General features: G+C 33.9%; 3 protein-coding genes across 10 annotated transcripts in view; 1 reads left to right on the top strand and 2 right to left on the bottom strand.

Moving 5' to 3' along the window:
- Positions 1-16011, bottom strand: part of LOC123701877 (prolow-density lipoprotein receptor-related protein 1) — a 102296-nt gene extending 86285 nt beyond the window's left edge. Inside the window, exons 1-2 of the mRNA XM_045649464.1 lie at positions 15612-16011; positions 532-678 (exon numbers count right to left, since the gene is read on the bottom strand). Coding sequence (XP_045505420.1) covers positions 532-678; positions 15612-15699 — 235 coding nt within the window. The 5' untranslated portion in view covers positions 15700-16011. The remainder of the gene's footprint in view (positions 1-531; positions 679-15611) is intronic.
- An 881-nt stretch (positions 16012-16892) lies between these two features.
- LOC123701880 (NADH dehydrogenase [ubiquinone] 1 beta subcomplex subunit 3) lies at positions 16893-17877 on the top strand. 5 transcript variants are annotated; one of them, XM_045649471.1, is made up of 3 exons: positions 16893-16991; positions 17204-17342; positions 17661-17877. In XM_045649471.1, exons 2-3 carry the CDS (start codon positions 17206-17208, stop codon positions 17824-17826), a joined length of 303 nt encoding a protein of 100 aa, XP_045505427.1. In that variant the 5' UTR covers positions 16893-16991; positions 17204-17205; the 3' UTR covers positions 17827-17877. The 5 variants fall into 5 exon arrangements, with proteins under 5 accessions (XP_045505427.1, XP_045505428.1, XP_045505426.1 ...); XM_045649472.1 differs by having other exon boundaries at positions 16893-16947; XM_045649470.1 differs by having other exon boundaries at positions 16907-17043.
- Positions 17866-21427, bottom strand: LOC123701879 (protein Rae1). 4 transcript variants are annotated; one of them, XM_045649468.1, is made up of 8 exons: positions 21389-21408; positions 21028-21250; positions 20154-20246; positions 19713-19790; positions 19478-19573; positions 19326-19397; positions 18572-19054; positions 17866-18238 (listed from the first exon to the last, which is right to left on the bottom strand). In XM_045649468.1, exons 2-8 carry the CDS (start codon positions 21157-21159, stop codon positions 18155-18157), a joined length of 1038 nt encoding a protein of 345 aa, XP_045505424.1. In that variant the 5' UTR covers positions 21160-21250; positions 21389-21408; the 3' UTR covers positions 17866-18154. The 4 variants fall into 4 exon arrangements, with proteins under 4 accessions (XP_045505424.1, XP_045505422.1, XP_045505425.1 ...); XM_045649466.1 differs by having other exon boundaries at positions 21366-21397; XM_045649469.1 differs by having other exon boundaries at positions 21377-21394.
- Positions 21428-23713: the final 2286 nt, after the last annotated feature.

Here is a 23713-nt window from a genome sequence, read left to right on the forward strand (position 1 = left end):
GTGGATTTGTATAAAAAGCACGTAATTATTATTATTACTGATGGTTACACTTGTGGCTCCGTTCGGATCCACATACGGACGGTGGTGTGGCAATGGATCCACAAATACCAACCGGATCAACAAGTGAAAACGGATCAAATAATTACTAACTATATGGCACGTTTGATCAACATAGTGCCCATGGAGATATCTATATATATATATATATATTATATATATGTTGTATGATTTTGGTCTAGCAATATAATACACAAAAGCTTATACAGAAAAGTATTTAATTTGAGGCAAACGTGTGAAAATTTTAAATTATTATTTTAGTACTAGCGGTGACGCGCGGGTTACTGTATTAACTGTATTAAGTTTCATCCAGATCCGACCAGTACTTTTTTCGAGAAAGAGTAACCAATATCTATATTATGTATATTCTTACAAACTTTCGCGTTTATGATATTAGTAGGATTAAGGATATGGAACCTTGTCTGTTATAAATGATTTGCTTTAACAATGAAAATGGTGTATAACGATTCATACTGCAGTTGAGCTCATCCGAGGTGTCGGGGCAGTGCGGGCGCCCGTCGCAGCGCCAGGCGGCGGGCACGCAGCGCGACCCGTCCGCGCACGCGAACTGATCTGCGCCGCACGTCACCGCGCCCGCCTCGTCCCCCTCGCCCGGTATCCCTGGAAGTTACAAATAGAAATTAATATCATTTGATAAATCATGTTTTTAGATAATGTTCCGAAAATGTTACAATAATTTAATTCGTACTCGTCGAATCTAGACAAAATATTAGAAAAATTCTAAGTTCTTTGCGGTTCTAATTTGATTATGTATTTTAATTATATTAATAATTTAAAATTCGAAATTGAAAACATCTTTCGAAATTTGTATTCTATTTAAGTTTGATTATTGATATCATAATATTATTTTCACTGCGTCTTCTCACAGCTGCTAGCGACGACAAGGATCTTTCACGCTTATCGTAAAGACGGAAGATAAACCAGTTTGTTGTTACATTTATGAGCTTCTAACAGATGTCGACAAATGAGGGAAGTAATGTTTCATATTTGAATTTCTAAACTAACCTTATGTACGATTACTCATTCAGGGTACCCTTGACGATTAAAAGGCTTCATAAATGACACCATTTTAAATTATAATGGAGGAAATTGTTGATTTTAATAAAGTTATAAAACTAAGATAGGAGTCAGCTGTATACGTCTTCGTTTGGGTGCGATGAATTGTAACTTTGTCGAAAGTTATTACCTATTCTATTACCTAATACATATAATTAATTACTATTATAAACATTACATAGAACTTTATCTTTCCGCGGTTTCTTAACATTGGTCAACGATTTTAGCGCTCCTGATTACTAAATCGAATAAGTTTTTATTCTCACAAAGACCCATATTTTTTGTCTTCCTATACCTACATATTATGTAGAGATAAATATATATCACCGTAACTCAACAATCGCTACAAATTTGATAAGATGAGCAAATAGTTTACGATATTAACTTTATTTTGATTAATATTTAAAAAATGACCAACTAGAATTGATTTAATAAAAGAAGCGGAAGTGTAAATTGATATTTTTGTTCACTGAAACCTTAAAGCAAACTTATTTCCTAAGAGGTCCTTGTCCGGACGCGACCCACTCTCACCGGCGCACTCAAATTACCAAGCAAGCCCTAAATATATCCAGCTGGCATTTTGTAAATAAACGAAACTGAAAGCGAATACAAATTAGCGATCTAGAAAAGCATGTTATAAAGCATTAAATAAAAAGTATGCATTGTTACAATATTGAAGCCTAAACTCTATATAAACTACCTGCAGTAATGTCGGATCACTGCGAGCAGGCATTCAAAGAATATGTTCCAATAACTTTATCAAGTACATTGCATTTTGTTAGTTGTACAAGATTTTAAAATAAAAAATAGAAGTCTCGATGAATTAATTACATGAGATAATAATCAGATACGAGAATGCTATATACTGCTAAAGCCACGTACTAATTGCGTGACGTTATGTGTTGCAAACTTAGTTGCAAATGTATTGTACCTACCTACTCATTCTTCACTTCACTTCCACGGTTCCACCTATATTAATTAAGGTTAGGCTGGTTATTATTATATTATTATTACTAGCTGTGCCCGCGACTTCATCCGCGTGGAATAGTGACTGAATAGTAGATAGGTACTAATTTACTTAACTTAATTATTGAGTAAACACGGACTGCCATAAATAATTAAAAGAACTGTTAATAAAATTTATTACTAAACTGAGCTTAACAATAAAAAAATGCCTTATTAATTTTCAACGTAAAATTTCTTTTAAAGTAGGTATGTCGTATTATTTTTGTGCACCAGGAGGGAGGGGAGCAAATTTATTTTCCTTCCTTCCTTGTATGGATGTTTTTAACAATGTATCGTGCAGCAATTGAATCGATACTCAGTTTTTATCAAATCCAGCACCAAATCCAAATTAGATCTTTCCTGAATCCTGTCTCACGCCTGTAGTTACTAAACCGTTTAGACCGTGCAATTAAAATTAAATTTAAAAAAAAAACAACGCTACGAAGAAAAGTGCATAGAAAAAGGAATAAATAATTTCACAAACTTCCCGAAGATTTTTAAAAATAAATAGTTACCATTTTAATTTTTAAAAATAAATTGTTGCTCCTTGACATCTTTTAAGTTGGGCCGTAACCGTGTATAAATTGTTATGGACCACAGTGGCAAAAGAAGTGGTATATTTAGGAAAAAATATTGCCAAGGCCAGGCCTATGTATGTAGCTTTGAGTAGAGTTCAAAATTTCCAGCGTGTGGCTATCCTCTCGCTTCCATATCCCCTCTTCTTTCATAGACTTTCAACCCTTCCCTTTCCACCCCTAGTAAATGGCATAACCGATTTTGATGTAAACCATATCTAATTGTACCTATATGTACACGTCATATCCTGTCGTTTGATGCTCCATTTGGTTACTTATCCCTACTGTCACCCCTAAAAAGCCCTAAATGTAATAAACGGATGAACCGATTACCATAAAGTTGCCCTTTCATATTTTGATATGCCGCTTGAGTATAATATTATTTTACCACATTCGATTATTGTTCATTCCCCCTTTTACCGCTGCAATCTAATAAATGGATAAACCGAATTGGATAAAAATATAACTAAGTGTACTTCACCCGATATGCACTTTCATTTGATATGTCACTTGGGTATATTTGACAACATTCGTTTTTTTCATTCCCACTTTTACCCATATATAGGTATAATAAATGGATGAACCGATTTTGATAAAATATGTCTAATTATACAGGGTTATTTTTCAATGACCAGCCAAAATTTAAAATTAAGATCTAGATATTAAACCAAAGGTACATTTGAAGTATTATTGTCTTAAAAAAAATAATAGCATTCATTTGAAAATGTCTTAAAAATTTCCTAAATCGTAAACACGCGATAAGTTTAATGCACTTGTGTGCATGCGCGCATCGCCAAATTTATGTGTGTGCTAACTTCTACCTATCTAGGTTGTTGAACTGAATTGTGCTTTTGTAATGTCCACACGTTCGCTTTTTAGTGGCGGACAGGAATGAAATCTAATTTAAAAAAAAAAAAACGTTTTTTTTTTTCATTAGATCGAAAATGTTATCGATTCTGAACCATTTCTGAAAATTTGGCCGGTCATTGAAAACTAACCCTGTACTGTACACGTCATGCCCTTTCATTTGATGCCCGTATATTTGACAAAATTCATTTCTATATTACCACTTTTATATCAAATAAATGGATGAACCGATTTTGATAAAATTTGACTAATTGTTACTGATAGTAGAGTCGTCCACTTTCATTTAATATATCACTTAGGTATATTTGACAACTTTCGTTTTTTTCATTCCCACTATTACCCCTATATACCTAGGAATAATAAATGGATGAACCGATTTTGATACACTTTATCTAAGAACCAGCGTCGGAAAATATGCTGCCTAACAAAAAAACCGCATCAAATTCGGATTACCTATTAGCGAGCTACGGTGGCACAAACAGAGACACACACACACACAGACACATATAGTGGTCAAACACTTATCACCCATCTTTTTACGTCGGGCGTTAAAAATATAATACGACATAATTTAAAGGACATTTTAAGTATAAAATTTACCTAGAACTAAGCATATTTCTAATTCGAAATCACACACGAATAATAATTGTAACATATAACTTACGTTTTATCGTACAGTGTACAATAGAATGCCTTAGCAAATGTTCGTCGTGAATACTTAAATGGTAATTACTTTTTTATTTACGAACCGATTGACATGAAATAAACACTAAATATTAAATGAAGATTACCACAATATATTAGTGAAAACCGCATCTAAATCGGATTAGCCGTTTTTGAGATTAGCGTGCACAAACATACAGACAAACAGACAAAAAAAATTTAACTACAGTTTTGGGTTTGGGATCGATTTAATAATAACACCTGCTATTTTTTTTTAATATTTTGATTTTACAGACACGACTTTTGTAGAATTTTATTATATGTATTGATGATTGATGATGATGATGATGATGATGATGATAGCATATTTCCAACCAACCTAACAATTTTTTTTATGTTACAATAACAAAAGAAAATTCATTGAAAAGAAAATTTCAATGATAATTTCAATGAATTTTATCATTGAAATTTTCATTTTTCAATAATTTGGAATTGGAAACGAAAGTGTCGCTCTTCATACGGAGCTTCAGATTCGATCCAGTACACGTAGGCGGTGGAACACTACGCACTTCTGATTATATATGATTATCTAAGACTCTACAATACTTTGATGCGTAATGTACATATTTTGAAACTCCTGTAAGAATAGGTATGCGAAAATATTGAAACATTAACGATGATGATGATGGACGAACGATGTGCGTTAATCAAAAACATTCTCACATCATAAAAATATATATATCCGATGATCATCAGCGCATAAATTTTGTACATCTCGCACTTAGTAGTTTAAGTAAGTTTTGTAAGTTATGACCATCGGTATGCATTGTTTGGTGTAAGTAGCAATGTCGCGGGCTCACCGAGATAACCGTTATCTGCAGGGGACAAAGGCGACCGCACTGATCTTAAGCCACATACTTTTTACTGTTGTATCCATGTTGTATCGGACGGTCGGACCCACCCGCACAAAATGGGTATGTTGCTTATTATATAAAATCGTAATGAATAAAGAAATAGTCTAATAGGTGCAGATATTGTTGGCTTTAGATCGGATGTCGTGCATGATGATGTATCTGGTATGTAACGATGTAGAATTACAAGGAATGCTTCGAATAAAATCAATTCAGTATAATATATGAAGATTGTAAAGAACATTATAACTAAATGAAATTTATAGATTTTACACTTGTAGGTTACTATACGTTGCCCTTTCGGCCATTCACCGTGTAAATAGATATGTATCATGATCGTGATTCATGATAGGCCTCGAATGTACAGTCTACATTTGCGAGCACTTGTTGCTGATAAGTCGGGCGGCAAGGGGCAATCAGTGTCGAGTTGCGAGTGCGGCGGGTGAGGCGGGGGCAGGGGCGGGGAGCGCACGAGGAGGGACTAGGGAGCGCGAGGTGCGCAGGAAGCACTTACGAGCTCAAGTGGCGTGCGCGCGCTTAACCTGCGCTGCACAGTGCACTACGCTGTGCGTTCACGCAGGCTATGTCTATTTCGGCACACTGCGCTTTGCAAAATAATTAATTACTCATTTCAATCTATGAATACAAAACGACCGACTATGAATACATAGTAACTACAGCGCTTTTCGGTCCCCAGATACTTGTGTGAGTTCCAACAATAGCTAGCTTATGTTGCAGGATGAAATAGAGTAGGTACCTCGCGGCGCTGGCTCCCAGTTGCCACAAACAGATGTGAATCATAAACGTAGGCTGTTTGCACCACGCGCTTGCTTCGCTTGCTTATTAAACATAATCTAACGACTATCTAGACTATCACGCGGCAGCGTGTCAAGCCGAGTTCAAGCGAAGAGAACTGGCGAGCAGCAGCCGTATGTATATTTACACGAACCATTTGGAGCCACTTTTCACCCTCCTATAGTTAACTCGAAAACTATTAATCCATACTAATATTATAAATGCGAAAGTAACTCTGTCTGTCTGTCTGTTACTCAATCACGCCTGAACTACTGAACCAATTTGCATGAAATTTGTTATAGAGATATTTTGATACCCGAGAAAGGACATAGGATATAATTGAAACATCTTTAGGCGCATTTAGAGTAAAATTTCAAGATCGCGTCATGGCAATACAGTCACGTCATGGAGTAAGACGACGATTCTTCTACAACTATCTTTGCATCTTGGTAATAGTGTGTGTACAAATTCACGCTGCATGTTTAGAAAATCAAGTAATTTTTTAAACAGAAAACGAGTTTAAAAAATTGCAGATAATGACAGGGCAATGTGCGCTGACATTCATAACATATAAGAAAATATAGAAAATAATACTAAACAAACCATACAGAGAAACCGCAAGAAAAAAAATTGTATATAAAAAGTATTATATTCATAAAGTAAATCAAATTTGCAGAGTAATTTTCTGTAACAAAGCAAACAACTAATGACCTATTGAACCCCATAATTTGATGAGGCTAGTTTTACATACTGTTTATATGAGGTTCTAAAAACTATCCAAGTCAAATTATGGGGTTCAATAGGTCATTAGTTGTTTGCTTTGTGAAAATAATTATAACTATATGTATAATTTAAATTAAAAAAATCATATTTTAGAATAAACGTTGTTCTCTAAGGGAAAATAAAACAATTGAGTTTTCAGTTCACCTAAGAACATCTTTGTAAATAAATTTCTGGACTGTCTCAGAACTTGGCACACTTTTAGATCTCATTTCTTTTTTTGGCAAATTAACTAAATCAACGATTGAACTTGGCTCCAATTTTTACATTTATGTTTTTGGTGGGATCGTCTGTACCTGTAGCATTGATTACGATGCAAATGATTTTCAAACTCAAACTCAAACTCATTTATTTGGCACCAATTTTGACAAACAATGTAATTAAATAAGAAACGAACAAAAAGAAGAAATACAAAATAAAAATAAAATTAAAATTAAAATTAAAAGCAAATAAAGTTAATGTGATGCCAAAAGGGTCCCCACTGATTTTAATGTTCAACTTCTAATATGAGAATGCAATAAGCTATATTGGAGAAAATAATCGGGAATAATAGATAATATTTACTTTAGCCATAATTTTATACCTACTTTTGACCTACTTACTATTTACTATTTGAATATTTCTTCTGTGCGTGTGTTTGTAACTGAAAAATGTTTACTGCGCGTGTTTGCCACTCGTCAGTGGAAGACCTATTTAGTAGCTCCTACACATATATCTAGTATCTACAAACTAGATACGATACAATTACACAGCGCCTCTGTTTATCACCGCTCGATAAGGACATTACTCGCCCGAGGAAACTTCCACTTATTGAGACTTTATTGTAGAGTCGAATTTTAAAGGGGTTACTATCCTATAGTTTTTAACAAATATTTATTAGGTGTTATAAATAAAAATACAGTTATGTAAGAAATCGGTAAATTAGTTCTCAAGTTAGGTGATGGATGTGATCAAGAGGAAAGTAATATAAATACGATAGTCATGTTTTAAACTACACATTTGCAAGAGTAATGTTACTTTTTAGCTGTAGTATAAAGTATTCTTTTAGAGGACAAGTATTTTAACTAGGTAGGAGATCTTTATCTCAATTCTCACACCAATCATCATTAATAATAATAGTTTAAAAAACTAAAAGACACGCTTTTTATAGAAAACCGAACTAAAAAATAGAAAATTTTATCAAATTAGTGTATTGTCATCGGTCCTCAATAAATCTACAAAGTTTGAACGAAATCTGGCCGTTTAAAGTGGGTCAAAATCGCGCCCAAAGAAGTCGGTTACAAACATACAAACATACAGGTGAAGCTAATATAAAGCGTGTAATAAAAAGCGTGTAAAAAGCTCAATCAGTCTACAACTGAATAATAAACGATAAACCCGCTGCACTCCAATGTATCCCGATAAGAAGCCTGTCTGGATCATAAACTATGTCTGTGTCAAATTCAAATCAAATTAGTAATTGTATGTTTCTTTCTTTGTAATTGTGTACCGAATAGTAAATCTTATTTCAACCCTTTAGCAATTATAATTGGTGTGGGATAGAAAGATGATGAGATTAAAATCTCTACAAATTAATGATGTTGCAGTTTTCAAAAATACCTATATCCTTGATAATATAATTATCTAACTAGGTACCTACCTATCAATCATATGTATTATAGTTACAACATGAACATCTCATTGGCATTGCGTTGTTGATAAACTACAGATTGCTAATTCGTTACGTGATTTTAAAATAATCAAAGTTCCATGGCGGTCAATTTGTTTGTTCCTATTCGTAAAATTGAATTCAATCTACTCTGCAGAGAGCTCTTCAGTACGTTCACAATGCGATTTATCCCGATGGACGATTCCTTTTCAACCGAGTCAGGATAATTAGTGTTGCCCAAATTCAGTCTTGGTCTTGCAGTCTTGGTCTTGTTCTTGCGTTTTTGCAAGACCAAGACCAAGAACAAGACCGCGTATTTTTAGCAAGACAAAGACCAAGACTGACCCTGCAAGACTTGAGCAAGAACAAGACATAGCCTGCAAGACTCTTGCGTCTTGCAGCTAGGACTTAGCGCTATTTCACTTAGTTAGTTAGGTGTAACAGTTCGGTGTATAATAGGTAGGTACGCTTAGGAATTCTATGAGACGCAAAAAACTGTATCAAAGAATATGAAAAACTGGACCTATGCGCATTACGACTAATACATAGCGATTAAAAAAATATCTATTAAAATCAAACTGAGTGCATGCATAGTTATGTTTTAACCATCGGCACTTTAATAATGCGGCATCTAAGGTTTTGTATTTACTTCTCAAAGAAAAACAATCGTTGCCGCCACGCCGAAATCATAACATTTGACACTATTTGATTGCCGCCATAGGGCGTAGGTATACTCATGCAAAATAATTTCGAATTTTTTTAAGAGTGTTCACAACAGACACACAGAATACAGGTGTTCCAAAGAATAAATAAGTTTCAGAGTGCTTAGAATGAAAATGAATACATTATACTGATCACGCAAGTATCTTTACTATGGCTATGTTAATTCAAGCTCACAATGTTCCAATTCTAATACGTTTTTCTAAGATTTAAAGTAAACTTTAATAAATAGTAATAGACTAAAAGGTAATTGCAAGACTTGCAAGACTTGCAAGACTCTTGCTGCAAGACCAAGACCAAGACCAAGACTGGGAGCGCAAGACCAAGACCAAGACCAAGACCAGGTGTATTGGCGCAAGACCAAGACCAAGACCAAGACCAGGTGTATTGGCGCAAGACCAAGACCAAGACTGGCTAAGTCTCGTCTTGTTCTTGCATTTGGGCAACACTAAGGATAATCAATAATCATCCTTAATGAGCCCCAGACGATATGTTGGTCAATTTATACGGGCCTACCCGGGGTAGCACGTTTAAATTATATCTGAGAGTGATCTCTATTGTTTCGATACCAAACACCAACAGCATATTTTGTAATAAGTGACTAGTAAGGTTCAATTATTTGAGTTTATTATTGCAACACACATTACATTTGTATGTTATAAAGAATATTCTTACAACGCAACTTTTTTGCTATATTTTAAGTAGGCAGTAATGAGCTAGGTACCTACGTAGTCTATCTCACAATAGGTACCATTTGATGATCCGATAAGTTTTCTTTGTACCTGTGCCTTCTTTACATTTCCTTTGTTCGGAAAATATATCAAACTGGTAAACCAAGACGAGGTATTGCACGCCTCATAAGCGAAGCGTTGAGGTGGGTACTACTGTCACTTCGCGCAAAACATCTGATTTTTCAAACTTAAAATGTCTTTATGTATCATACATTGCACTTGTAAGATAATACATACACACACATATTAAGAAAAAACACTATTTTTAACGTTCATGATATTTTTGATGTCATTTTTGTTATTTAAACTAGTTAAAAAACAGTTTAAAAAAGTTCTGTCTTGGACGTCCGTGTGTCTGTATGTGCGGATCCTTTTTCTTGTTAACACGATAGCGACCGAAATACTTTACTAATCGAGTCTTTTTTTTTCTCTTACGCTTGAGTATGCTCAGGAATAGAACCCTTTCATTTTTCAGGGTCTGATTCGATGTGGTTTAATTGTTATTAAATAAACAAAAAAAATATCGACTTTTTTTTTTATAGTGTACTCAAAATTCACCATTATAAACTCGATTCTTTATACTATAAGCCAAGGTTTAAAAAAATAAGTTGGTAGTCAGTCCCTTAAACCTGCGCAGTTTCACATCTAGGTGGGGCCACAAGAAAAATAGCTCAATTATTACGGTACCGCTTTCTTTACTTTTCCAAATGTTTTATTTTATTTCATTTTTATATTTATAGTCACGTACTCTTTATAAATAATCAATTTTATTGTAAAGGATGAGATTATGAGGCGTGCACTTTTGGATTTTCCAAACTATTTTACTATTGATGTTATTGGTTATACCTGTATACCTACTTACTTTTGAATTTGAAAATCATTCCGAATTGGACGATAGTTCATTGTTTAGACTTAAGATAGAGGCCAACAACCTCTCATTGGCATTCAGGTTTTTGGCTTCCTAGGTCGTACTAATGTGGTTATTTTTGAACGTCGTACCTACTTGAAAAAAAGACGATAACGCCTACGTATGAGAACCTGTGAGTGGACAGTCTGAATTTGATCCTAGGTACATACCTACATATGTGGTATAAGACCTTGCAGTTATATTCGTTCGAGTTATCTAATGTAGCATTTAAATTGGTGATAATTAACATCAACAATAAGAAACATGCAATTATTATTCAAAGTGTGCGTTGTCAACGTAATCGTTTATTTTATTAACGAGTATAAAAACCAATACATACCTACCTACATGATTGATAAGTTGTATGTGTACATGTTTGCGCAAAAATGCATTCATTATTTTTTTTTTCTTCATTTATATTTAGTTACCAATCATTTGGTCTGATTTTTTTTAAATAAACTTACACTAATTATGAATGATAGATTTATCAATGAAAATCCAGAAACAGGCTAAGCTAATATTCTATGATGATGATTTCCCATAAAATAAAATCCACAATCCCGCTTTGAAATAAAATTGCAAAGCTTGCAAAATGATGATAGGTCGAGCGTCGCGTCGGGCGCGCAGCGGCCAGCGCACGGGACCGGTCGCGCGATGGTTCAGGTTCCCGCTAGCCGCAAGCGTGTTGCCCGGTTTTTGTCTAATTACGAGCAGACGCCTTCTTTCGCCTCTATGCGTCCTTCAGCGATCATCGAAATCGGTATATAAAGAGAGGGCTTTTTCTGGCGCTTTATGTGGTTTCTTTTTTATTGATGTAAAATTAAATCTATAGTTACTAATATTATAAAGCTAAAGAGTTTGTTTGTTTGTTTGAACGCGCTAATCTCGGGAACTACTGGTCCGATTTGAAAAATTATTTCAGTGTTAGATAGCTCATTTATTGAGGAAGGCTATAGGCTATATGTATATATCACCACGCTAAGACCAACAGGAGCGGAGCCACGCGGGTGAAACCGTGCGGAGCAGATAATTAAACTGCATTCAATTTCCGCCTTATTTTAGGAACTGAAAGGAGAATGGCGAAACTGGGCCTAACATAAGTAAGGCCTTACAGAAATGATAATAAATTTAAAATTCATTATGTTATTTTTAATAATTCTTGGTAAAATATTGACTTCTGATTCTATGGGAAAACAAATGTTTGAAAAAAAAGATAATGTGTTCACTAACGGCATTGTTATTTAGATTTCTATGACTACCGGTCTTATCAAGCAGAGATTGTCAGTGCTGTCAGGAGTAAAATAGTCGATATATCAATTAAAACGAATGAATATTTATTTTCATTTTTAGTTTTATACAAAATTCAAATGCTTTATGAATCAGAAATACAAGTTAACTGCGTTACATATTTTATTTTTAACTTTTTAGCACGCTATTTATTTAGGTAATCCGTAATTCTATACATTTTTACTCATGGCGCTTTGTAAGAATATTTCTGAAATGTAGCTGGCCGCTTCAGTTTTAATTACAATGTCATGTTTGTCGTTTGACTTTTGACATTTGATTGAGGTTTTTCGTTACGTTACATTCGACTTTGTGCTTGTGGTTAACTTATTTTCTTCATCTTTATCGACTTTCGCTACGTATTACGGACACTGACGATCTCTGTTATTACTACCAACCAACGCTTGCACACCGGACTTTGATTACCTGCCTTTACGACTCACTACTGCTACTCTACCTGGACACCGACTTTGCATCCGATTTTTCATTTACAAATATGAACTGCATCAACTGTGGTATTAATGCTAATCGTAACAATGCTATACACGTATGCATTTGTTACAAGATAACGCAATATTATCAATTATACAAGGGTGGGCTGCTCCTCTAACGGTTAGTGGATCAGTATTATCTAAGGTATTTAGTATTATCTAGCTATTGAAATCAAACAAAAATGTAAACACACATTGTTTTATATATATACTAGCGGTCCACCCCGGCTTCGCCCGTGGTACCTACATGTTTAAACTATCCTATCTCTCAAGTTGGATCGAACTCCACATGGCGTGCGAATTTTATTATAATCGGTTAAGTTGTTTAGGAGTCCATTGAGGACAAACATTGTGACACGAGATTTATATAATATGTTCACTTTCTTTTGTCCAATTGTAATATTAATTCTTTATTTGTAGATCACTCACTCTGATCACATATGTGATGCATGCTGGAAACTTGCAAATGATTCTTTGAGGATTGAAAATCATGAAGATGACAATGCAGTTGGTTTCCTTAGGTTCATATCAAATTAAGCAAGCAAGGTCCTATTATGGTGAGCACATAAGAAACGATGGCAAATATGTTATAGAAGTGTGCCGTGAATCAGACAGCGACCTACAGAGAGCACTGTCGACTCAAGTACTACATGGCTTTTAAGAGGTCGCATTCAATCCAGGCATAGAAGTAGTAAAACTTATTTTACTTATATTTTAGTCGACAGTGCTCTCATAGGAAGGGAAGCAATAACAGTTTATTATTGTAATTATTGTTTAGTAGGAAGAATAACTGTGAGTTGCTGCTGTCACGTTATGTCCATAATATGGTACCTTAGCTGGGCAAGGTATCAACCAGATTTAATGCCGCCAGCACAGTTTCTGGATGATGTGTTAATTGTTTATGATGATAATGATGAATAAACGATTTATGAAAAAACGTGTTTTATTTTATATATAAGTACCTACGATGTTTTGGTAGGTACTCTAAAAGAATAAAAGTTCGATCCAATATCTCTATTACCTAACTGTTCTTCTGTTACACTCTTTATCTAAATAATGTATATTATAGGATATAAACTTACCTCTACTTAGAAAGAAACAAAGCTATTCATTGAACTCGAGCAAACCTAACCTCAATTTTTGTGACGTTACATGCTCAATATCTCTGCTATCCCATAGAACAGATCTTTAATTGTTATATTTATAGAATCTGTATATTTTTATCTATTTAACCCCACATAAATCATCAGTGTAACGATCAGGCCCAAAGTCCTATGGGAGTTCGCCATTCTCCTTTGTCTTACATTGAGTATTAAGGCTGTTATAATATGCAAGGGATGATAATTCTATTGATATATTTATCGCTTACTGGAACCTATTTCACCTTTTCCAGTTATAATTTAAAAAAGAGCTTTCAAAGTATGTTTACTTTTTGAGTTAAGATAATCTAAGTTTTTGTTGGCAATAAAGCTTTTTTTCTTTCTTTCTTTCTTTCTTTCTTCTTATAAGTTCTTTCTTTCCCTAATGATGAACATTTACACATTCACATTTTTTATTTTTGTATAGAGTATCTAAATACCTTCCTTGTAATGATTTCAACTGCATAAAATATCATAATTTATATTTTAGTAGGAAATGGAGACATATAGACTAAAACCATTGTTGACTTTATTTCTTGACTCGTAACTTCAGCCAGAGCTCTAACTACCCTATACAATGTTGAGTTCTTACAAAATTGCTGTGAATCACTCCCTAGTATAGTGGTCTCTAGTAACATATAGGGGACTTATATATCAAGATCAAACAGTAATGAATATGAATTATAAGTATGATCACATATACGAATATAATTTAGTAGTTATTATTGTCATCAGACCGCCTCCTTGGTAGTTACAATGGTTGACGCGTGAGCGTAGAACCAAGGGGTCCTGGGTTTGATTCCCGGTGGAGACGAAGAAAAAAATATATGTCTCGGTCTGGTAGGATACAGAAGGCTTATCACCTTCTTGTCCCTAAAGAAAATCTATCAGTTATGAAGTGAATCGAACAGATGTATGCATAGTGCATCTGCCCCTTACCCCACTACGGGGACACGGGACTTCACACTATTGTCATCAGAAGAGCTAGATGTAAACTATTAGTAAATGATACCTACAACTATTTGTGTAAGATAGTTATAAAATACTAGTGGTCCGCCCCGGCTTCGCCCGTGGTACCTACATGTTTAAACTATCCTATCTCTCAAGTTGGATCGAACTGCACATGGTGTGCGAATTTTATTATAATCTGTTTAGTGGTTTAGGAGTCCATTGAGGACAAACATTGTGACACGAGATTTGTATATATTAAGATAAATAATTATGCTCTATAAAATATTAAGTGTGAAGTCAGTGTAATGTCTAGATTGGAGATTCATTGTTATTAATAACTGCTTAAATTTACTGAATCTACATAATTTTATTGACATATGGTCATTTCTCTGTGCTACACTGGTGTTTTTTTATATATTTCAAACAGATCATCAGGAACTTTAATTTAAAATATAATTTTACCGAATGAAACCAGATTTATTTAACTTCATTTTTTATTCATAGACAGTCAATTATAGATATCAATATTTATAGCAACTAACCATACATATGATTAATAAGAGTATCAGAAGTAAAACATATTACCTATCTTCTCACCATTTATTCAATGATATTATCATTTATCAAAAAGTTATTTTAATGACACTTGTTTAAAATTATGCAGAACCACCGGGATCATCATCTGAAGTGGGTAAAGCATTAACAGACATGCAGGATAATTTTTGAGAGAACAGGAAAAAAACAAAGCTTTAGGTGCTATAAATAATTTTATCATGTTAGTCAAAGTAAAGATATACAGCAAGGAAATATATTGGTACTGGTCTATACAGATAAATTGAAAATAAACAAATTAATACAATAATTTAGAATAGGTATATTAGATAGGAGATTTTGGTAAAAAATATGTAACATACTTGTGCTGTTAGATATGTTTTATCGAAAGTATGGAAGGACAGGAGTTATTTTTTTTGTCTATAATATATTTATTTATGTATTAAAATAGGGCATACCGGGTAGTATTGGGCTCGAAGCGAACGCCGAAGCCGCTAATATAAGAACAGCAAGCAGTGGGCTTGCCATCCCAAGGGACGGTTGCATATCTTCGAAGTTCGAATCTATAATAGCTTCACTTTAAACATTGTGCCGCACTCGTCAAACCTATTAAGAAATAGATTTGAATAAACCACAGTAAATCTATAAAGCTTTCCCTATCTATTTAAAATCTATTATTTTAAATTTGATACAGTTTTCTTTTGTGCGATATAATCACATTAACACAACAATCCTTATTCGCAATAAATTATTCATTTTAATCACACATGACCGGCACAATTAATAAATAAAGACCGTCTCCATAGAGTATATTATATTATGACCGTCTCTGCGCCCGATACAAGAGTCAAGGAAGCGGTAAGCTGCCTGAAAGCACAATAACAAGCTAGGCATGCACCTTCTACTTAATATAAAGAGATTCGATTCGTGTTTATCGATTATGGGTGCCTGTTTGTTCTAATTTAAAACTAAAATTGAATTTCTAATTTATTCACCGGCATTGTATTATTTTGAGTCAAAATTAGCTTTAGAAGTGAAATAAAACTGTTATCCCAATATAATAGTTTTGTGCATTGTAGGTTAGACCGTTAGGTCGAAAACTTTTATTATAATTAAAATCATTTTTTTTTTATTGTGTGATAGGGAAGCGCTTGACCACGAATCACGATCTCGCCTGATGGTAAGCTGAGATGTGGCCTAAGATGGAGCGCGCTTCCCTAGAAGGTAACCTTTCTAATATAAGACGAAATTGGCTAATTAATCGTTTGTCTAATATTAATATTACTAGTAAGTGGTATACATTCTACTAATATTATAAATGCGAAAGTTTGCGAGGATGGATGTGTATCATGTGTGTGTTTGTTACTCTTTGACGCAAATACTACTGAACCGATTACAATGAAATTTAGCACAACTTGGATTAACACATAGGATAGGTTTTATCCCGAAAATCCCGTGGGAACGGGAACTGTGGATTTTTCTTTGAAATCGCGGGCAAAGCGGCGGACGGAAAGCTAGTATTAACTTAAATTTTAAGTTAACTCAAATTTAACGCGCTAAGGTTGCTATTTAATTTGCATTGCAAAACTTACAAGTGAAGCGATATGCCGAATCGATCCAAAAGCAACATTTAAATGAAATTGATTTTAAAGCAATCTAACCGGTATTTTATTAAAGAATAATCGGTTATTTTACAGGCATGACTATTCCTACGTCAATTCAATTAATATTGTCAGTAATGTCAATGTCACAACTCAGAATAATGTCAACTTCAAATCGAATCTGAAACGAGAAGTAGGTACCTAGGTACTTTTCTTCTATAATTAAAAATCAAATAGGTAATTACTTAGAAGAACACTTGTATTTTAGCTATAAATATTATATAGTTAAGTAAGTACTTACATAATGTGCTATGTGCGTTTGTATATTTTTTCCTTCATTGATGCTATTATTTGAATATTGAAATTATATAACATTATTAGGTTAGGATATTCTGTTATGACTGTATTGTTGTTTATACTTTTTGTTGAGAACTTTCTCAAATTTACAGATATGGGTGGCCACGATCACGGTCACGGACCCCCGTACACCATTCCTCATTACTCGCAGTTCCAGATTAAGGGAATCCCAGAGCTAGAGGAAGTGGAAAAAGAACTCGCCAAAAGAGGCTTAAAGGATCCATGGATAAGGTAGCAAATAACAAAGAAAAGATAAAAACTGATTAGAAAACTTGGTTTCCATTAAATATTGAAAGGAAATAGTGTACGGTGAATGCAGCAATTTTCTCTGACATTCTTGCTTTCCTTGAACATTATGGTGTTGGCTTATTATTGCCATATCAAATTTGCCCACCAAACTTTGAAAATGCTTTAAATGGGTTTATTCTAATATACATTTATTTTTATAACTATAATTATTATCATTGTTGTCAATTACATAAACACAATATTGTTAAAATGTATTTTTTATGTTAACAACTTTGTAAGACAATATTTTGTGGTTTCTAGGAATGAAGCTTGGAGGTATCACCCTGGCTTCGGCACTCGTTGGTACAAGGCCCGCAAACTGTTCTTCCGTGGTCTGCCTATCGGCATTGGCCTCACCGTTGCCACCCTCGCCTATGACAAGCTAACTGGTGGAGACCAACACGGCCATGGCCACGCTGAACATTAGTTTGTGTACTTTCAGGTTTATTAGTTAAATAAAAATAAATTTGCAACTTTATTTCTTTATTTTTCCACAAGATTTACATTAAAACCTATACTATCATAGGTTATACAAAAAAGTATAAGACAAAGGTATTCACAATTTCACTGACACACACAATTAGTCCAATACGATCAATGTCAGATTTAGCCTTAACCATAAGGAATATTAGACTAAGTATTATATAGTAATTAATACGTATACTTTTGGGTGGCTTCGCCATTCAATGATAAATTTGAACACAAGCACAGTTCCCACTTCAGTCAGTTCATGGCACACGATATACAAAGCTGGCTCACGTGGAGCGCGGCTTGAGGTCCTCGAAGCACGGTCGCAGGTAGATGAAGTTCTTTTTGGCGGGGTTGTAATGCTCATGGCCCTGGAAAGCATTAAGGAATAGTATAAATATGATTTTATAAATTACACTTCGTAAAATCGAAATAAATTGCAAATCTTAGGTCTACATTTCATCAGTTGTATATATAAGTTGGCAATAATTTTAGTCTACATAACTTAATATTGATTGTCATCGTGTAAATACCTTGAACCCAAATCTGCTTTTAAATAATTTTTTCCTATGATTGCGAAAGATAGATTAAATAAAATTATACATTGTGGCTTAATAAATAGTTAATACAAAGTAGGTAATTTGTATTTGAAATACAAGTATATCAAATAACATTAATAACAATAGGATATGCCGGGAGCGTACCTTGGACCAGTCGTAGCCCATGGCGTAGGCGAAGATCTGGCCGGTGTGGTTAAAGGCGCACTTAGTGAGCGGCTGCTCCAGCGCCTCGAAGGACTTGAGCTTGGTGCGCGCGTCCTTGTCCCAGAAGGAGAAGGAGCCGTCGGAGCCCACGGTGGCCAGCGTGCCGTGCACGGGGTGGAAGGCGATGTCGTTCACCGCGTAGATATCCTGGTAGCCGCCCGTGGTGCCGGCCGAGCGGTGGCACTTGAACGTGAAGTTGTCCTTGGGGTTGGCCGGGTTCACGTACTGGATGGCCACGCGGCCCTCCACCGAGCCGAGCGCGAAGCCGGCGGGCGCCTTGCTCTTCTTGTCGCGGAAGATGGCGAGGCAGCGGTGCTGGTACTTGAGCGGCGACTCCACGCGCTTCACCTCGGCCGGCTTACCCTCCAGCGAGTACAGGCAGATGCCGCGGTCCGCCAGCCCGACAGCCGCCATCGGATAGTCCTGCACAGATCACACACAATAGTTACATCGCCGACGACGACATTCTTTATTATATTTTATGGGAATGCTTGTTGTACTATATGAAATGAGTTCTAGTTTCTAAAATATTATTAGAATGGCTAGAAATAACACATTAAATTCAATAAAGAACAAAAGAGAACAAAAATTCCTAATATTGAGCAAATTTTAAATAGTTTTGATGATTGAAATTGCTCTATAGAAGAAAATAAATAAATTACTATTACATACATACAATGTTAACTTTACTTACCACATCTGCACAATAGCAACGCTCTGATAAATTGATTGTCATGATTGGAACTGAACTGCGCGTGTCCCAAAACTGTAATAATACAATCACATAAATATTTAAAGAAATCATTATAATATGAATCAATGAATGATGGGGATGGTGCATGATACCTTAAGCGTCTTATCCCAGGAGGCAGTCATGAGGCAGGTGTAGCTCGGCGCCTTGATCCAGTGGCACGTCTTGACCGGCGCGTCGTGTGCCGCCACCTGAACACAGTTACCATGCAAATCTTTAAAAATTAAATATTCGCATCACAATGTTTTTAATGATTGATAAGGATAAATTTTTTTTCGTAAAATAGATTGAAAACTATAAGTTCATAGAACTAAAGATTATAAAGCATACCTGGACAGCAGCATTGGACGCCAAATCCCAGCACTTCACACTTTTGTCTGTTGATGCCATGAATATTTTAGAGCCATCCTAAAATTATTGATAATAATAACATGTTATATTAATCATTATGTGGAAAAAAATAATAACAATATTTTATTGAATGAAAGTAGATATTGTAGAGATCCAAGTTGAACTATACAATTACAGTTGAGAGTAGACTACCCAATTATTCAGAATACATCATACAATTACAATGTTTTTGAATTTATTCATGCGCAGATTTACAAAAATGTTATAATACATAGATATACAGAGTGAGGGAAATGTCATTGGTTAACTTATTTAGCATGTGAAATTTCTTCATACATTCATCTAGATTTTCCAGTATCTTAAGTTTCTATTGTAGTGACTTTCCAGTCTCAGTTTATATAAATTAAAATGATTACTTACATCATGCCAAGCTATATCTAATATAGGGCCGGTCATGCTCTGAGCTGCCTTGGGGACAGTTTTGCCTGACTGCTCCACCTCCCAGCATCTCACCTAAAGTGAAACACAATATAAATACTCAAAAATACAAAATAGCTGTCTTCAATCAATGAGAAATTTAAGAAAAGGTGGTGATTTATTCATTGTGGTGGTGATTCTTAGAATGTAATGTAATGTAGAGGAAGTTGCGAAATAATAAACTGTTTATTGCACTGTATGTTTAGTTTATAAAAACTGTAGTCTGAACACAGAGGGGGCAAAAATTGTATACGGGGTGTAATTGTTAAGTGTGCACAAGCGATTATTCCGTAACTATTGCAGATATCAAAAAACTTTAAACTGATATCGAAAGTACTTAACCTAATGAGTAAAATGGCCATAATATTTTTTTTTTTTTAAATAAAACGAGAAATATCTAAAAAAATAACTTTAAACCCTCCCATACATTTTATTTCCCATACATTTTGTATTCATAGCAGATTTTCGAAATTACGTCTTCAGTGCAATTCAAATGCAAAGGAACTCTATTTACAGTTTCTAAATGAACTTCCGTTCAAATTTGCGAAGTACTTAATTAAAGTAGAAAACCAAAAAAAGAAAGAAAAAGCTAAAATCTTTCATATTAAATGTACATGGGATATTCATAACTCATACTAAATGTATGGGGGGGCTTAAAGTTAATTTTTTGGATATTTCTCGTTTTATTTTTAAAAATTTATTTTGGCCATTTTACTCATTAGGTTAAGTATTTTCGATATCAGTTTAAAGTTTTTTGATATCTGTAATAATTACGGAATAATCGCCTGTGTACACTTAACGATTACACCCTGTATACCTGGCAGTCCCAACTACCGGCGGCCAGAAATGTTTGTGGCACTGATGGGGGAGAGAACTCCAATGCAGACACTGTATCGTCCGGTGGCGAAGCAACCTCCAGGTCTTTGTTAGGATTATTTCCACCAAACATGGTTATATATTATCAATGGAAATCTTGTGTAAAATATAAAATCTTATAGGTTAGTAGCGGCACATGAATGATGAAACAGAACTTCGGTATCCTATAGAATAATAAATATATTTCACTTTAATTTACAAAAAAATTTGCAAACATAGTTTTCGGAATGGTAAGTTTTTGAATAAATTCACAGATATGAATTAAATTCAAGACTAAACATATAATCCACCAAAAAAATCACTTTCAAACAAGCACTGTATCGAAACCGTCACAACCACAAAACTTCAACTTTGACGCTAGATCTGTGACTTTGACAAATGACAATGAAATTTTTACAATAATGGTTTTTCACAGATATCTAAAATACTTTTTATAAATATTGAAAAAAAATTCTCAATGACAACAATCACAGAACACTAAAAACAAACTTTGTTTTTACTGTTCTGTGAAAACTAGAGCTAGAGTCAAGAAGCTTATATCCAAGAAGCTTATAAGTAATATCTAAAGTATGTGATATTAATATACTCTTAGAGCGTTTTCACATTGTCCGGTCCGATATCGGATATCGGACGCCGATAGCCGACATCCGATATCGGAGGCTAAGTAAAATGTATGATTTAGGTACCTGTCTTTCACATTGTCCGGTCCGATATCGGATATCGAAGCCAACACCGATATTCCCGTGAACTATCGGACGATAATGTTCAGTGTTACCAACTCAATTTTCGAAAAGGTAGTATACCAACAGCAAAAAAAGCACTAGTTTGTGTATTTTCAGTCATTTCTAGGCGCTAAATGTAAAAAAAAATCCTTTCATTTACTTTAAACCTTTTTATTAAGAAAACATTCATTTAAGTATTTAAAGGCATTAAAAATACGATTTATACGGGAGCTATTCTAATATCGTCCTATAATATACGGCAATTGGCTGAACTGAAGTAAACAAAAATATATTGTGTTCTTAAATTCAACCGTATCTTCGAAATATTAGTATCTTTTATCTTTATTTACTCATTCTGCCTCGATCCTCCTCCTACTCGGACTACTGTTGTGCTGTTTATTGTATTGTTGTCATTGAGTCACAGATTTAGTGCTTTGTTTTAGCGCCGATATCAAACCTGTATAATAAATAGCACATCTAAATAATATTAAGTAATTAATAATATCAAATCTTTTTTATATTTTACTTTTCCAGCTGTTTTTGAAGTCGGTTTCTTTATTGTAGTTATTTTTACTGTATGTACAACTACAATCTATCAGTTGAAATTTTTTAAATCAAACCCTTTATATTGAAAAGAAATATTTACAATACGGCAATTTTTTTCAGTTTTCTCTAAAATTTCAGAATTAGAATGCGGCGACCCTAAATTTTGTCAAGAACGCGCGGCGACCTTCTTGGCGGCGACTTTTGAGCTTGTTTACTATTTTGGTTGTCATGGCTATATTATTATTAGTCTGTGGTACTACATACATTGCGGAATCTGTGACTGTGAATTAGTTTAGTTTAATTTATTTCTGTTTAAATATTTGCACCCCCAGATATTAGGTAGAATGAACATAATATTAGCACTATAAAATTGTAATAACAGCACCTACATTTGTAAATGTAATTTGAATTTGTATTTGCTAGTTTCGTCGCTTTAATACTGAGTTGAATTTTTTTTTATTTTATTTGAATAAGAACATAACAGTCATACATGATTTAATATAAAAAAGTTCTAAAATTCACTACAAAGGGCAAATTGTGTCCGATATCGGATATCGGCTATCGGCTTCCGATATCCGATATCGGATAGTATAGAGCGCGTGTATTGCACAAATTGCTTAGTGCGCATCGTAGGCAGATGAGCTATAGATACCTACTAAGTATATAGATGTGTGTGTGACAAATAGGGATGGGTAGATATCAATTGCGTGTTGAGCTATCGATAAGTTATGTAAATAAATATGTTTCATAAGTAAATTTTATGTTAAATATGTAAATAAAGGAGAAATGTATGAATAAAGTATAAATATATTGTAATTTTTAATTTGTTTGCCAAGTGAATAAAGTGTGTTTATTTCATTTAAATATGTCTTGTATTAATTTAAGTAGTTTAAAAAAAAGTTTAATAATTGGATTATCTGAAAAACGTGTGGACTTCTTAAATATAAAAGTTAATAAAATAAAAGATCGGGTTTAGGGTTTTTTTTTTAATAAATCAAATAATAATAGTATTTAAAAAATGTTAAATAAAAATAAAAAATAATTAATAATTTAAAATGAATTAATAAACAATATTAATAATTTTTTTATTCAATTTTATCCATTCTATACCTACCAAAATCTCCAAAAATCAATTTAGCGGTTAAAATATAATATTGTAACATTACATACTTTACATTTACACTATATTACTTTCGCATTCATAATATTACAAGTTAATATTAACATTATTCCAATATACAAAACACACCACGAAATTATTTTTAATACATTTAACATTTAACATTAAATTTTACATTAAAAGAGTTTTAATTTTAAAGTTAAATAAATAATATTATGTTAAAATATTATAATTATAAC

This window comes from Colias croceus, chromosome 22 (assembly GCF_905220415.1).
Source record: "Colias croceus chromosome 22, ilColCroc2.1".
Classification (NCBI taxonomy): domain Eukaryota; kingdom Metazoa; phylum Arthropoda; class Insecta; order Lepidoptera; family Pieridae; genus Colias; species Colias croceus.

Excerpts from the sequence above, each read along its gene's own strand:
- LOC123701880 (XM_045649471.1), top strand. The coding sequence starts at position 17,206 with ATGGGTGGCCACGATCACGGTCACGGACCCCCGTACACCATTCCTCAT. Across the intron at positions 17,343-17,660 it reads TTAAAGGATCCATGGATAAG|GAATGAAGCTTGGAGGTATC; the intron begins GTAGCAAATAAC and ends TGTGGTTTCTAG.
- LOC123701879 (XM_045649465.1), bottom strand. The coding sequence starts at position 21,159 with ATGTTTGGTGGAAATAATCCTAACAAAGACCTGGAGGTTGCTTCGCCA. Across the intron at positions 19,574-19,712 it reads CGTCCAATGCTGCTGTCCAG|GTGGCGGCACACGACGCGCC; the intron begins GTATGCTTTATA and ends AACTGTGTTCAG. Across the intron at positions 19,055-19,325 it reads GTTGCTATTGTGCAGATGTG|GACTATCCGATGGCGGCTGT; the intron begins GTAAGTAAAGTT and ends TGATCTGTGCAG.